Source organism: Tachypleus tridentatus, chromosome 1, assembly GCF_004210375.1.
Source record: "Tachypleus tridentatus isolate NWPU-2018 chromosome 1, ASM421037v1, whole genome shotgun sequence".
In the NCBI taxonomy this organism is placed as follows: Eukaryota; Metazoa; Arthropoda; class Merostomata; order Xiphosura; family Limulidae; genus Tachypleus; species Tachypleus tridentatus.
Window position 1 is genome coordinate 88,588,299 of NC_134825.1, and position 18,209 is coordinate 88,606,507.

Here is an 18,209-nt window from a genome sequence, read left to right on the forward strand (position 1 = left end):
CTATTTAAACAAATTTTACTGTTAGTCAAATCTTAATATCTCCCGGTGGGACAACGGTGTAAATCTACGGACTTACAACAGTAATATCTTGGTTTCGATTCTCCGCGGTAAACACATGAAATACTATAATGTGGCTTTGCTCGAAGAAGAAATAAACATATATTAATAACTTATCGCGTTTCTTCCCTCCCATTCAAACTGCCTGTCTTCTAGCAATTGGTGCCCAGATTTTCTTTGGTAATGGAATATATATGTTTGCCCTGAGATCGAACTCAGCATATGTGAGTTAAAGAGTTAATCCAGTAACATTTGTCTACAAAGTACTCTTAACTATTAAAACTACTGTATTTCTTCCATGTCAGAGATAAATATACCTTTCCTTAAGTCAATACTTCTCCAACGTTTGCATGATATTGCATTAAACGTGGCACATAAGAGCTTAATGGTTAACTCAGTAATTTACTGTTATTTGAACTATTCAGATCTCGTAGATACCTTACTGGCTGTTTCAATATAACCTGCATTCGTGTTTCTCCCGTAATTCGTGAATACGTGCATATTAATATGAACTTCCATCGACCTTGATCAAGCATTTGTAATAACTGTGTGAAAGAGCTTGTGAATAGTAAACTGAATAATGGTTGTTGTATCAACGAAACATCGTGAAACAAGTAAATATAAGTGAATTACATTAAATAATATAAAGTATAGTGTACAAACTTGGTACGTCCTGATATCATTGTTATTCTATAAATTTAGCTTTATTTTTAAAACTAATGTTTTTGATACTATTATAATGTTTCTTTTTTTTTCCGTGAGGATATCCACATTTCATAAGCCAGACTATAAAAAAACCCTAGATTTTTCTTCATTTTGTCATTAAAGAATATATTACTTGCAGAGACCCGCAAAGCGTTTGCTGTCAAACTAGTATCTTTATTGCAACAGTATTTCTTTAAATACAAAATTTGTAGTATAATGCAAATTAAATGTAATCGTAGACATTGAAATGTGTATCTGGTAAGGCAGATAGATGGTAGTCTATAACAATCATACGATATTTATGCAGATACAGAAGATTTACCAACAGTTTGTTGAAAAGTTTAACAATCTTAATAATAAAACATAATTAGAAACATATGTATAATGTTAAAAACTTTAAGTTATTTAGTGTAAACAAATGTAGTTTTCTGCTACAATTCGAAGTAATTATAGAAAGAAAGAAAAGAATGATTTTGTTTTATTTTTTATTGTGGTTAAGAGGCTGGTTAAACTGACCAACTTTATATAATTACAGAAGTGAATACAGCAGATAAAATATCAGAAATTATCGAAAAATATTGGAAAGTTACTTCTTTTCACCTAAAAATTACCAAATTTATTTTGTGTAATGAAATATTTTTATTTTAACGTTAAAATCGCTGTACATTCGGAGCAGTAACTACTTGACTCCATATATTGAAACATTACATTTTAGCAAATATAATTTAATATAAATCCTGATTTTTTCTTTACAAAAGACTTATAATGTCAACTGAACAATTGCCTAGTTTTATAAAGACATATAAATCGTATTGTATCATATTAGATACACTCATATTGCTTTATTTCCACCTCCCTAGTATTTAGGCCTAATCTTAGGCCTATGTTTGAAAGTTTTTTTTTTTTAATTTCACGCAAAGCTACACGAAGGCTATCTGCGCTAGCATCCCTAATTTAGCAGCGTAAAACTAGAGGAAAGACAGCTAGTCATCACCACCCACCACTAATTCTTGGGCTACTCTTGAACCAACAAATAGTGGGATCGACCGTCACATTATATCGCCGGGCTTAGTTTGGTAGAGAAAATTAACACTGTAGCGTGCACATGTTTTACAAAAGCTTAGTTAGGGCTAAACTATACTGTACTTAATACTATCGATAAATAAATGTTATTGTACTTAATTGCTAATAAAGAATATTTACATCCATTTTTTTATTATTATTTATTCACTCATGGAGCAGTTGTAGTGACTTGTTCGGTGAGCTTTCCAGCTCTTTTTTTTTTATATCCAGGTAGGCATTCGCACAGTTACCGACTCTGAGAGCAGAATTATAGTGTGAAAATATTTCAGTGTCTATAATTAGAATATTTTTGTTTTATTCTAGAAATTCTATATTTAAAGAAGTGCAATAAAACTGAGGGCCCGGCATGGCCAAGCGTGTTAAGGTGTTTGATTCGTAATCTGAGGGTCGCGGGTTCGAATTCCCGTCACACCAAACATACTTGCCCTTTCAGCCGTGAGGACGTTATGTTGTGACGATCAATCCCACTATTCGTTGGTAAAAGAGTAGACCAACATTTGGTGGTAGGTGGTGATGACTAGGTGCATTCCCTCTAGTCTTACACTTCTAAATTAGGGACGGCTAGCGCAGAGAGCTCTCGAGTAGCTTTTTGCGAATTTCAAAAACAAACAAACAAAATAAAACTGAGTGGAAATGTCGTATGGGTTTCTGCTAGTCTATTATAATAACTAGCTGGAGTACCCGCCCACTGGACGGAAGTTGTGTAAATTCATGATGAATAAAAGGTTATCTCGTTAACAGCGGGCGAAGTAGTGGTAACAAAACTGTAAATTTGTTTCCTTATGGATCTAACAAACCTTCATGCCATATTTGGTGAATATCTGTCCACACTCTGTGAAGTAGTTACATAGACAGGCGAGAGACAGTACTATTATATTTGTATAGATACTCAGTTTTTGTCTGTCATGATAAAACATGCATACTAACCTATCCAAATATGCATGCGCGCCCACGTCATTTCTGTAATACAAACACAAACAACCTCATTAATGTACTGACATATAACTGAAACAGAAACGTTTCTTCTTGTACATTACTAAGAAAAGCCAACAACGAATGAGTTCAGCAAGACATATACTAAGAAGGGAAGGATAGTACTTTTGAATAGATATTTGGCTTCTGATATCCAATGGGATTCAGATCAACTAAAAGCTGTGGCGAAATGTGTTGAAAATGCGTCACAAATGTGGAATATCGCTTCAATTTTTTTATTTAATTGTGATTTACAGTTCTCAGTGAGTAAGTGTAGTTAAACTATCTAACAAATATTCTGTTACGTCTATTATGATCACCAGGGCTTTCACTCTTTAAATTGTTTTGTTTGTTGTTGTTTTTCTTAATTTCACGCAAAGCTACACTAGGGCTAGCTGCGCTAGCCGTCCCATATTTAGCAGTGTAAAACTAGAGGGAAGGCAGCTAGTCATCACCACCCACCGCCAACTCTTGGACTATTTTACTAACGAATAGTGGGATTAACCATCACATTATAACGCCCCCACGGCTGAAAGGGTGAGCATATCTGGTGTGACGGGGATTCGAACCCGTGACAGTTGGATTACGAGTCGAGTGCCTTAACCACCTGGCCATGTTGGGCCCACTCTTTAATGCCAAGGAAGATAGTAGAAAGCACCAGTTGGGTGGATGAAGTGCGGTACATATTTGGAAATAAAACATTGACGAAAAGGATAACTGACTGTTCGTAAAAGTAATATTGAGTCGGATTTCATTGGATAATGCAATAACCGATTAGTTACTTGTCCGATCCCCAAGAATAAATATCCAACATCTGTGATTTTTATCAAAACTAAATCTTAGATTTTCGTAAATGCTGTTAAAATGGAAGAAACTTCAAGTTGATTTACAACTCATCACACACTTTAATAGTATTTGGAATAAAAGATTGACAAAATGTGATTGACCGGGTGGTGAAACCCGGTGAAACAGCAGTAAGTCTCTGGATTTACAATGCTAAAATCCTGGGATCCACTCACAATGGTAGACATAGAATGTCTAATGTGGTTTGCTAAACATAACAAAGAAATAAAATAGCAGGGTGTAAAATTTAAAAAAAAAAAAGTTTTAGACCCCAGATAGTTGTTTGGAATTAAGCACAAAGTTACACAATGGGCTATCTGTGTTCTGCTCGCCACGGATATAGAAACGCGGTTTCTAACGTTGTAAGTTCGCAGACATACCATTGTTCCACTTGAGAATATATGTTCTAACTTTATGACACAATACGTATCATTCGTTTGAACACCCCTATACTGTAATATCTGTTTGTTTGTAACCCAAATATTTTTATTTAAATTTTACAGGTTTTTAGCACGAGGAACTCCTTAATACATGGATTTTCTACATGAACTCTGTGAAGAATAGGAGGAGATATTTCAAGACTTATCACTAGCGCATTTTAAAACTATCTCCAAGCGTGTCTTCATGTTACGAAGAAATACTTAGAAGGTCTCGAATCAGACATTAATAACAGTTTTTTCGTATATTAAAAAACACTAACAACGAATTTTTTTAATTATTTCTAAACACTGTAAACATGGTACATTTTAGTGGTTATATCATTTCTTTGGTAATAATCTTCTGGTCGGTTACGTGTGAAAGCTTTGTCTTGGAAGGCTCCCCTACGTCTTATGCTCAGTTTAAGAGGTGGAACGGATCTCTCTCGTTTGAATTTCAAACTAACGAACTCAACGGACTTCTTTTTTATACTGACGACGGAGGAAGATTTCGCTATTTCTTTGAGCTCAAACTCGTTGAAGGAACCTTGAGGTTACGTTACAACCTTGGACAAGGCTCTGCTTTTATAACGGTCGGTCGAGGTTTAAACGATGGTGAGTGGCATCGCGTAGAAATTGTGCGACATATGGATAAAGTTTCGCTACGCATTGACGACGAAACAGAAAGTCGTTTGACCTATACAACGGACTTTGCTTTTGGAGATTTGTCAATGAATAGTTTCGTGTACATAGGAGGTTTGCCAGATTGGTACAAATCAAAGCTTTCTCAGTTAGCCTTTCCCACCGTCTTCTTCGAACCTCGCTTCAAAGGGGCTATACGTAAAGTTATCTACTCCAATGATGAAGCTTCCTCCAAAAGACAAGACATGATTGCTTTTCTTGGCGTACGAAAGAACGGGTTGGATCACTGTAATTATCGTAACCCATGTCATCATGGAGGTGCATGTATCAGCACAGACAGTGGTGCCATCTGTGATTGCAAGAATGTGGACTACGAGGGAACCTTTTGTGATAAAGGTAGTATCAAATTATATTTTTAGATTTAATATTGGTCTATAAAACTTTTAGTTAACTTCGACCTTCAGCACTGAAACCTAACAGTATTTTTTTACAGATGATTTTATCCATTGTTCTTGTATGAAATTTATACAAATATCGCCAAGTTTCTGTAGGTTATTTATTGGATGTTAACAACATTTATTTTAAACAAAATTCAGCACACAAATACATCAACTCTGAGCATAATGGATCTCAATAAGCAGAATGATACAGAATGAATAATATTTTTAAAGATCCCATTACTTTTAAGCAACAGTCCTCTTTCATTCGATATAGCGGTAAAAATCATTAAAATGACAAATAAATAATATATATTCTTCAGAAAATACATTAATAGATCAAGCTATGTTGCAACAAAGTGAATTTCCAACATTCTATAACATTAATGAAAATTAATATGTCGTAGAGTTTTTAATATAGATATACGCAACTGTTTCTTTTACATAATCATATTTTGACGTCTTAAACATTCACACAACGCACGGGCCCGCATGTCCTCGTACCCTGTATACGATAAAATCTGGTTATGCTACACGATGGCCTCTCACAATTCTGTATAAAAAAGTCAATTTCAATTTGTTTAGTTATAGGACATTACCTGGCCGAGATATGTTGTTCTCCGTTATTCGAAGAAAAATTATTGGTTTGTGCTTTCAATCTGTATATATATATATATATGTGTGTGTGTATGTGTGTATTTATATACTTTGTTCACTCTGAAGCAATAGTCTACCGTATTAACAAATAAAAAAAAAAATAGACTGAACAACAGGTGCAATCAATTTCTAACTGTGTATGCTCACTCTAGGCCCGGCATGGCCTAGCGCGTAAGGCGTGCGACTCGTAATCCGAGGGTCGCGGGTTCGTGCCCGCGTCGCGCTAAACATGCTCGCCCTCCCAGCCGTGGGGGTGTATAATGTGACGATCAATCCCACTATTCGTTGGTAAAAGAGTAGCCCAAGAGTTGGCGGTGGGTGGTGATGACTAGCTGCCTTCCCTCTAGTCTTACATTGCTAAATTAGGGACGGCTAGCACAGATAGCCCTCGAGTAGCTTTGTGCGAAATTCCCAAACAAACAAACAAACAAACAAAGTATGCTCACTCTGTTTCCGTGACTACATAAACGACTAAATCCCTGCGGCGCCATTGTCGTTAGATGGCTTCTGAGAAACGTAGAATGAACGTTGTTTCCTAACGATGCGGAATTCCATAAATGTTTATTGAGATCCATTACGCTCAGAGATGATTGTTAGTGGCTATAGGACACTATAGTTACATATGTTTGCCTAAACTTTCCTGGTATATCTAATGGTAACTATGTTTAACAAAAATGTGTTTCTTAAAAATTTATATGATGTGATTAATTTACTAATTTTTCAGAGCAAATGTCTATTGACTTTATCATTGTAACTGTCTCATTAAAAAATTCCTTCTATAGGCATTGAAACAGCCTAAGGTTAATTAAGGTTGACGACATTTTTAATAATTAGTTCAGCGAATATTCACTCAAACACAGTTTGGGTAATTTCGTCATCAGTTATTTTCATTCTTTTCACTTACAATTCTGTGTTATGAATTTACCACTTCATTACCAAATCTGCTATTAAATGATATATGCCACAAAGGAGAAATCCATATAATAGTTGAGCACGAGTTTAAGTCATTCTAAGTATATACATTATCTATACTCGATACTTCTACCCTTGCTTTGATCATAAGATCAAAGTTAATAATGTTAACTACTTAGATAGTTATGGTTTAAATTCTGAAAATTAGCGAACTATGGAAAATCAATAGGCCTAAAAATTGTTATAAAACAAGTTAAATGAAAATGGTTTTTAAATTATATTTCTTTTAATTTGTCTATTGCTACTCGACGTTAACCTGAAGATGACCTAAGGAGGTCGAAACATTGTTTTCTACTTTATTTTAGTAAAAGGTTTAATACTGGTATGGACCAGCCGTCTTGAGATACATTATGTTATATTTATTCTTTACCTTCTGTAATAACAACAACAACAAAAGAACTGGTTATTGCTAATGAAATGTTTAACCATTTGTTGCTATTGGAGTATTCGAACACTAAGACGCAAAATAAACTCTGTATAGTATATTTTATTGCTGTTACTGAAGGCGCCTTGTTGAAAACTTTATGTCGACTTATCAGATGAGTGATCTTATAAGCGTGGCATTCAGACTAAACGTTGTAAAAATTCGTAGGAGAGAACGAGTTCCCAAGATTTGGTGTACATTGGAAATGGGCTTTTGTGGCTAGAAAAAATACAGGAGGCCATGACATTCACAAAATAATACTATATATATCACACGTAAATATTATTGTATAGAATGAACCAAATATCACTTAACTGGAAACAAAGACGAAAGTGTAGAACTGAATTATTTCAATTGGTGAGACGGAACTGGGCGATTTTTTTTGTTAATAAAAAGGAAGGCACATTTGAAAGATGATAGCAAACAAAGTCCAGAGAAAGGAGAAACACCAGTCTAGAAAGCAAAAGCAACTCTTGAGCTCAGCTAAACACAAACTGTACAATCAATAAACTCGGAATGTGAAGGCTGACTATTTCCACTCATATAAATTTTACAGTAACCTAGCACCTAAAGAGAACTGATCACCCTGTACAACTCATACATAGACGGAATTGACTACCCTATACTACTCAGTGGCAAAGACAATCCTATCAGGCGTTTACTTTAAACATTAGAGGTAATCTTCACAAGTCTTTGGCGAAATCATTTTTCAATGCCTATTATAGAAATAAAAAACTTTAAAATTTTTTCTACTTGGAATTTAATAATTATAAAAGTATAAAACAATGGTAACAGTCTACTTCACAAGTTCTGTCTGTGAGTAAAACTAATACGATTCTTAAAATAGTTTTTTTTAATAGCCGTTAGAAATAACTTTGACAGAAATTCCTAAAGAGGTTAATTCTTTTATAATGATTATATCAAATATAATAAAAGTGATGTACATTACTTTTGATTACTCTCCATACAGTGTTTTATATCAGGAAGTAAACCACATGTCATATTTGTGTGGCAAGCTATTTTTTACTGTTTACTTTCCATACAGTATTTTGTATAAAAAAGGATGCCATCTATCATACGTTAAGTAAAATTTTTTTACCATTTTCCATAAAGTATTTTACACCACCTGTCATAGTGACTACAAGGGAATGTATGTTTCAACAATTGGTTAATAGTGACTTTAAAGCTTGAATGTAAATATGAATGTTGTGACTCGATAACCAATCAACAAAACAAAACAGAGTAACTAGAAAATGACCTATATAAATGCTTTTTTATTTTCTGTGCCTAGAACTAATAATGATGATGGATTTCGTTGGATCCTAAACACGTTTTTCTAAATTATTTATGTACTAAAATGGGTGTGTGTTACAAGTTTCCCAACGACATATGAATTCACACCGTCAATGACTCATCATTGCATATTAATGTTTGGATTTTCAGTGTATTTTACATAGAAAATAAGTGCTTTAATCTAATTTTTAAAGTTCTTTGCATTTTTATTAACAGCTAACATCATAAAATACTAGGAATGTTGCAAGTGTACAACCCCAAGTAGGAATGGTATATAAACTAGATGACAGTTTAGAAGTTTATACTGTTTTTGAAAAGAAATACATTCTCACGTTCTAGTTTAAAAATTGTTTACACAGAAAGAGAAATATCGTACACAACACCGTTGTATTTCAATATATTAATAGATGAAACTAGATGCAGCAGTGAACAATGTAAAAGTTTAATAATATAATATTATTCACAGTTTTCGGATAAAATTATAACTGGGATCTAATAGGACACGAATTAATGATGCAAGTATTTACTGGTGTCTTTATCCAACTAGTTACTAGGGTCTTTATCTAAATAGTTACTAAGATCTTTATTCAAATAGCTAAGATTATCTAAGCCAATGCCTCTGGGATATCATCATTCTCTACCCTTATTTTCTTAGCTATCTGACAAGACCCCGAGCTATGTCAATCAAATTTTGAAACTATTTATCATTTGCTAATTTTTTTTTCTCGCTGTTGGAAATGAAGATCTTAAGTAGTTAAGATATGAAAAGTTTAAAAGATGATGCACTGTTAAAAGATTCCAGAAGAATATATTTTGTATACTGATTTATTTTGTACCGAAAAGTAAAGTGAAAAAAAAAGTTTTTTACAAAACTCATTGAATTTAGTTTCCTAGTAAAATAACAAAAGATCATAACCATAAGTTCTAGAAAAAAATTATTGAGCAAATTCATGCGTTTATACATGGACCAGTTTCACGGGCTCAGTTTATTATGTTTTTATAATCTTTATCGATACGTTAGGTAAGGACATTCCTTAAATGTAAACCATATTGTACGACTTAAACTAATTTAAATAGGAAGGCTCTTTATATTCCACTTTTTAATTACCACAAAGAAAAACGGTAATTTTCTCGACCAGATGTTCTCGACTCTGATGTAACAAAGCGTGGATAAACAAGAGCTTCGAGTTTTCGTAAGTACAAACAAAAATGTTAATAATTTTCGCAGGTAGATGTTCACAACTCGGTGTTACAAGGCGTGAAAATACAGGAACTTCAAGCAGTTACAATGGATAGTAGTAGTAACCAAATTTATTGCTAGGATAATTTCGTGCAGTAGTGAAATAGATCTTAGCTGTTCACGTTATTGTCACGTGACAAAGCAAGACTCTCCACTCGTGGGAAAGTGTAATAAAGCTTCTAGTTATTACCTTTTGATAACCTACATACCCAGGAACTAGCTAACGTCATAATAGATGAAACTGTAATACTTCGTGCGCAACTTAAAGTAGAAAAAAATGGACAATTCTATAAGAAAAACGACGGCATTTGTGGCAGATACCATTTTCTAAACAACTGTATGTAAAAGATTAAAATAAATAAACATATTCGTGTTACACAGGTTTTGGAAAGAAAACTGAAAGAATTAGTTTGTTATTAATTTCGCGCAAAGCTACACAAGAGCTGCCTCCACTAGCTGTCCCTAATTTAGTATTGAAATGTTAAAGGAAAGGTAGCTAGTCGTCACCACCCACCGTCAACTCTTGTTTTACCAACGATTAGTGGTATTGATTGTTACATTATAACGCTCCCATCGCTGAAGGGAACAGCTCGTGTGGTGTGACGTAGATTCGAACCCGAGACGCATAGATAACGAGTAAAGCGACTTAACTGTCTGGTCATGTTGATCCAACTGGAAGAGCTGTTCTGAAAAATTGGAGGACGTAAAGACTGAGATCTGTCGTGTTTCTCACACTTTACACGTCACAAATATTAACTTTAAATACTTCACCAATTAATTACATCTTCTTGTATTTGTGCTTTTTCAGTTTAATGTAGTTTTACTTTCGGTTTCATATATAGTTAAATTCATGTTTCAAGTAATTAATATTTTATGCAAATAAAGCAATATCTGCACAAATTCTTATCTGAGAACTCGATTTTATCGTTTAACACTTCTTAACTTTTAACTTTACTTTTTTCTAGCTATGTTAGTTTGTACATCTGTTGTTATCAGGTGTACAAAACCTTGACATCAGGCACATGATAATTTTATTAATGTAAAGATGTATGATAACATGAGTGATAACAGATGCTTCAAATCATTCCTAATGTGTGATATTGTTAGTGATATGAGATGTGCGAGTACTACTTATAACAGGTGTTGGAAGACATTACTGATGCACTATATTGTCAGTGGCATGTAGTGTATAATTACTGCTTATGAAAGATGTTGGAATACATTACTTACGTATGATATTGTTAGTGACATGAGATATATAATTACTGCTTATAACAATTTTTTCATTTCATTTCTATTATGTGATATTAGTAGTTGTATGAACGATATTCTTGTTGACGGTAACTATTAAAATATATGTCAGTTTTATAATTTTATTGATATTGGATATATAATATATTGGTTAATTCCGATATATGACAACTATACTACTGTTCAACTTAAATCAACTTGTTACTTTTTCTGTTACCATCTTACGCTCTTCCAAGGATAATTTTTCTTGGACACATACTACAGATATAAAGTATCACCTTCAGGTAACTACATTAAAGTATTGAAAAGTAAAGTTACACTATCCAGCCTTTCGGATATATGGTATATATTAAAATGTACGTAATAAATTAATGCTAAGAAACTTTAAGGTGGAAAATGTACGGTAATAAAACAAAGTTAGATTTTATCGACAAAGAACGCAGTGCTGTAGTGAAAACAAAACACGTTTATTTGTTTGCTGTTAAACAAAGCTACGCAATGGGTCATCTGTGCTCTGCCAATCAGGAGTATCGAAGACCAATTGTTAGTGTCATAAGGAAGAGGTATTTAACAACTCAGTTTGCTAAAAGTATCCCGACAAACTGACACAACAACTCAACTTCAACGAAATCAACAAAAATACTTTCCATACATGATTTTGAAAAAGTCTTAACTGAAGATTATGCGTGCTATCTAAAAAAACTACATTCCTAATAATACCACCTACTTCTATCAGTTCCATAAAGGAAGCGCTTATCAACACGTTTAATTACGTTATATAATAATACCATCTATTTCTATCAGTTCCATAAAGGAAGCGGTTATCAACACGTATTTAATTACATTATATAATAATACCACATATTTCTATTAGTTCCGTAAAGAAAACGGTTATCTACACGTATTTAATTACGTTATATAATAATACCAACCATATTATGCATTATATAACAAAGGTGGTTATTAACACGTATTTTATTTGGTTAATTAATAATACCAAACATATTATGCATTTTATAACAAAAGTGGTTATCAACACGTATTTGATTACGTTATTTAATAATAGCAGTCACCCAACGAATTCCGTAATAATAACAACTGCTAAGAAACTCTGATGTGAAAAGTGTATGGTAATAAAACAGTCGGACGTTGTTGTTGTTTTGAATCAAGCACAAAGCTACTCAAGGGGCTATCTATGCTCTACCCACCACGGGTGTCGAAACCCGGTTTTTAGCGTTATAAGTCCGGAGACATACCTCTGAGCCACTGGGAGGGCCAGTCGGACAGCGATAGCATTGTTAGCAATGAGGGTATTATTTAATTATGTTAACCACAACACGTAATGGTTCAGTATCTTACAACTCACTTCAATAACAACAACAACTCCAAAGCAATAAAAGAAAGCAGCAGTTACTTATAATAACCATTATTTAGACTAACATTCCACATGATGAAGTACTTTCAGTACACCAGTTTCTTCTGGATCTTAACAAGTAACTGATATGTTCAGGCTTGATTAAATTCGTAAATCAAGTAACGTTGGAATACCGTGCTGATACCAAGGAAACTGAAGCGTTTGCTAGATTATGTTTTGGGTGTAATTAAATTCTGCTTCTTCAAGAAAAGTCACCGAGAAACCGTACATTTATAAAGTGTGACAAATTCTTTGCTTGAACATTTTTACGCAATATCTTCAAAACGATTTTTCACACGTTTTCTTCTTCCACGAAACTATCAAGTTTGTGTGTGACTTCTCCCGCGCATAGATGAACTTTCTTGATACCGTTGTTACACAGTGTAGAATGAGGCTATATAAACATAAGCGAGATATTTTCATTTTCCATGTATTTTAGTTTTCTGATAGTTACTTAAATTTATTTATGTGATAATACCTAGTTAGCTTTAGTTTCAGGACTTTTTCTGCAGTTTGATTTCTGTAATTCTTTATTTTCATTTTACTCAAGTCTCTCTCTTTTTTCTAACTTGGTTATTTTGTTATGTTTGCATACCTCCTACTCTCTTTTATTTCTATACATTAGAATGTATTGCCGTACTTGCTGCCCTTTAAATCACGACCCATCACGACAATAATATGCACATTTACGTGTTGTCAGTGTGAGCCGCTATAGCAACAACATGACGTCACTAACATCTCATGCTATGCTTCATGCTTTTATTTATTTTTTATTTATTTGTGTTCCACCCATCAGGAAAGAAGTCCACACTCTATCACGTTTCTTCTGTTGTGTTGACTACTTTTGTGATCCTTTTTGCTCTGAAATCGAATATTTAATGGCCTTACTAACATAAAAGATACTAGAAAGGTTGATCTTCCTAAACATTTCAGCCCGACATAACCAGGTGGGTTAAGGTGTTCGATTCGTAATCTGAGGGTCGTGGGTTCGAATTTCCGTCGCCCCAAACATGCTTGCCCTTTCAGCCGTGGGGACGTTATAATGTGACGGTCAATCCCACTATTCGTTGGTAAAAGAATAGCCCAAGAGTTGGTGTTGAGTGGTGATGACTAGCTGCATTTCCTTTAGTCTTACACTGCTAAATTAGGGACAGCTAGCGCAGAGTAGCTTTGCGCGAAGTTCAAAACAAACAAACCTAAACATTTATCGACGAAATAATTTCGGGCACTGAATAATATAGTGTTTCATAAAGAATCAGTTAACAAAGTATTATTCACATAAAATCTTGAATGCGGTCGATTATATGACGTACTTAACGGTCATAGGAGTGACTTGTCAGTTTTTAGTAAACCCCAAGGATGTTTAATTGTATGATTCTTGAAAAATCAATTTCTTTAGACTCAACGCAGGCGTGTACGTTAAAGAAAACACTTTTACAGGGGACATTTGTTTTTCATACGTTTATCGAAATAGATGATCAGAATAAAAACACCAGAAATGTTTATATAGGCACATGCTTTAAAGAAAAAACTGTGGTGCTATGTTAGAATGTTCAGTGGACACTAAACATCGTTCAAAACTAAAGTAATTGAAATCTGTTCTAAAGTTATGCAAACAGTTAAAAGAGATCTACAAATTACACCAAAGAATATATTATGCCCGGAGCAAATAATCAATTGCTTAAATTTTCATTTGTTCAAAATTAACATACAAGTATAGAAATGAACAGTACAAAGACAGAACACATTATGAAAAAGGACAAACAGGTTAAGTGTTAGAGATCAAATGTTATCCACGGAGAAGAATTGTCAGTGTGGACCACTTAAAGGTTGTTAAGTTACACTGTGTTTTAGTTGATGAATTTCTTGAATGTTCGAATTTTATGTAAAATCATATAATGCACGTTAATTTAAATTTTACAAACGTGACCTAAATAAAATTCGTTGTGGAAATTATATTTATAAAGAAATGCTGTTCCTAATTATGTAATTTATTAAAAATAGCCATATATATATTTCGTCCTATAATGTTTATAAAAATGTTTTAGAAAATACTATATTTCAATCAGTCGTGGTAGCACTTTATTAGAATTATTGGTTAACTACTGCAAGGTAAAATCTGTAGTTAAACTCGATGACAGCTATTAAAACTCGTCTTTAGTGCTGTGGTTATAATAATGACAGCAGAGAAAGTAATACAAATGTGTTAGATGAGGTTATATTCTTCACAGTCATCTATAGCTTCAGTTAAAAATATAGTAAAGTAAATACTATATGCTGAGTGTGGATGTGTTGGTTATTATTGTCGTCCTAATGATTATTCACGACATACTGAGAACGAAGTAAGCAAGTATGGACGGCGTCAGCTTCTTCCTGGTGAGAGGCCTGGGGTGGGATAAACAAAGAAATGAATGGGCCGCACTCCACATCTATTGGGCACACATACTGTCGTTCATAGGAAGTGAAACTTTTTTTCCTTTGATGTAGTGATTACTAAGGCACATTTTAAGGTAGCTTCAGCCCCATCAAGTTTCCCCTCACGGCTATGCCTGTAAGTAAGAGATAATTTAAAACATTAATGTCAAATTACACACTAGTGGGAGAAGTTGTATATACTGTATGAAATTACTTTTGAAAAATAATATAAGGAATATTAACTCTTGTCGTCAGTATAAGAAAGTTGCGTCAATGTTTCGTTCCGTTGTGTAACTGTTAAGAACATATAATACATTTTATGAGTTAACCTTTATGGGACAGTTGCTTTATCGAGGTTGTTGAATATGTTCATTTTAACGTGCGGCGATGAAACGTGGTGTAATTATATGAATTAACAACTACATGTAGTATTAACATTTTATAGAATACAGTTAAAATAACGTCCAGGTTTGAAATCAGCGTAAAAATATTAGTATAAAAAGTTAATATAGGACGAGGGAATCAAACTAAACAGTAGTGATGTTATAAAAACACGTAAGTTCAAAAGGTTTTTATAGAAATAAAATAAACAGTCAAACATACATGATAGAACTAAAAGTAAATGGATTTCAATGTGATTGGACATTGGAGTGCTCCTTTCAGTCTGTTTGGACAAAATATTGCAAATTTCTATATATAAAATCAAAATCAGTTTCAAGTGTAATGTAATAGAATTTAGATATATATATTTATATTTAGTTTGTTATAACCAAAAACAAGCTGAAACAAAAATAAAAAATGCTGTGCTGCATCAAATGAAAGGACGTCAGTCATATAGAATGTACACTTGGTTTTGGCGGTGACTGCGGAAGTAGTACCCACATTGTAATGGGGATACAACCTCTATTCGCAATTTCACATAAAATAAAATAAATTAAAGGATAATAATAAAATACATTAATACCTATTTCGTCTAAGACCCTGTTCAAATCTATATCTAAACATTTTTGGCTTTTTTGAAACTTTAAGTTTTATTAGATAACACTGCTATGCACTTTGTTTTGTACATTATTAATTTTCCTTTAAGATTATTATTGACTCGTTTGTACTGAACATAGTCGACTGGATAGGTTGTGTAATTTAATTAATCGTTAATTTTCATTCAGTTATTAAGAGAACCATTTATTTGGATACTTTAGAGCCATACTTTATCGATCGATCGAACGGAAGAGATTAAAATACCACCTATAGATTAAAGGTTTACTTTTCACAGAAAATAATATAATTTTTTCTAGGAATATCTACAACAACTTGTTTCATGTTTTGTAAGGCATCATAAAACATATGGTTCTTGTTTCATGTTTTGTAAGGCATCATAAAACACATGGTTCTTGTTTCATGTTTTGTAGGGCATCATAAAACACATGGTTCTTGTTCATTATACTGTGCATTACTCTTCCCTACGATATTTTTTTATTGGATAAACATTTTAGACAGAAAAACTATGTTTATGTTGAGTGAACTTATAAACAGTGTACGTTAATCTGAAGGAGATGTCATCTTCTACTAAAGATATGTCATGGATTCAAAGACTTGCATGGTTACGTCATAAGTTATTGCACTAGCGTACTTGATCCGGAACGGATGTATAGGTTAATACAAAATACCAAAATTACTTCACTACGAACACCAATACTTCTTACTTTCAGCTATTTTCGTTATATATATCTTCGAAGAAATACACACTATTACATAGTATAGGATAACTGAGCTTTCCTTGACACTAACTTTGATCATTCAAAGCCGTTTTGAGGTCCAAAGCTTCCCTTTATTTCTGATATAATTTTTATATTGCATAAAACATGATGTGGCATGTTGTTCCTCTTGTGGTTCAGCAGTTAGAGAATTCTTTATATCTAAATCCATGCCGTAAACATTCCACGATTAATAGAATGTGTGCTTTTAAGTTAAGAACACGAGAGATATTAAGCCAAATGTGCTTAGTGATTACTTTGGTAAACTGTTTATCTGATATTTCATGAATCTTGCCCCGTTACTGCGAGACAAATAGCTCCCTGCGCTTTGTGGCCAGGTTGCATTATAAGAGTGATATTTATATCTTATTATTCGATTAGAGCAGGGTTGGCAACCTGCGGCTCTTTAAGAGCTATCTGCTGTGCTTACCGAGGGGAATCGGACCCCTGATTTTAGCGTTGTAAATCCGAAGACTTACTGCTGTCTCATCATGGGACCGTTAGGGTATATTATGGCTCTCAAAATGTTTTGGTCTTAGACAAAAACAAAAAATCGCTCTTCTTCTTTGAAGGATTGCCGACCGATGGATCATTGTAACTGAAGAGATTGTCGGTGGATGTTACTGACTAGTTGTCTTCCCTGTAGTATATATGTTCAAGTTTATGGACGGCTAGCTTTGTACGAATATATGAAACAAAGAGGAAAAAGAGAAACAGGAAATATTCGCTTTCTTTAAGTAAAATCATAATATTTTATTAACTCGGAAAGCAGACTGGATTTTTTTTCATAGCATTAACTTTTTTAGTGTGAGAAGAAAGATATAACACAGAACCACTTAGAAGATTGATCGACTTTAGTATTGTTTTTATAGAACGTTTTGATCATAGCTGTTTACATATGCAAGTGTTACTAGTTGTTGTTTAACACGTTTGGCATGGTTGTATTTTTCAAAATACTTCATCAAATACAAGACAGAAGTTCCTTACCAGGAACTAGTGATAGAATCCGTCTTTTTTGATACGTAATAAATTAAAAAGGTTTTGCTAAGGTAGAACATTTCAACCACCAAACAAAAATTCTGTGTGTAAAAGATAAAACGTGTCGCGTCAAATGCTTTAGGATGAAATAGTTTTTTTTTTATTTCTGTATCCAAATACGCGTTTGTATTAGGTTGAGGAATAATTCGTGAGCGTTTTTAAATAATTTCATTCAAGCATTACATGCAAGACTATACAATACTTTAATGCATGAACACATTACACCCAAAACATTTATTATGATACTTTATTTCATGTAATACCTAGGTATATAGTATGCATTGTTTTAAACGAAATTGCAAGAAATTAAATGCGAAAAGCAGATGGTGTCGAAAATGCTCGATTTTGCCCACTTGACATTCCATTTAATGAGCTGAAAATGAAAGCAAAAATTACAGACATGAAAATCAAACACACCATCTATTAGAGCAAAAAATTATCTACCAAATGGCATGAAATATTTTGCGAAAGTGTTTCATTTATGAATATATTTTTTAACTTGAAAAAACGCTCACGAATTATTCCTCAACCCAATATTTACACAAAAAAGTAGTTCGTAGTTATAAGCCGGATCGAAATGACATTTTTAGGATTAA

The 18,209-nt window shown here is 33.3% G+C and overlaps 1 protein-coding gene across 1 annotated transcript in view; it reads left to right on the forward strand.

Annotated features, from left to right (window-relative positions):
- LOC143255175 (neurexin 1-like) overlaps window positions 1-18,209 on the forward strand; it is a 151,496-nt gene that overhangs the window by 55,293 nt on the left and 77,994 nt on the right. The window contains exon 2 of the mRNA XM_076510431.1: window positions 4,164-5,114. Within this exon, the coding sequence (XP_076366546.1) occupies window positions 4,397-5,114 (718 nt within the window). The 5' untranslated portion in view covers window positions 4,164-4,396. The remainder of the gene's footprint in view (window positions 1-4,163; window positions 5,115-18,209) is intronic.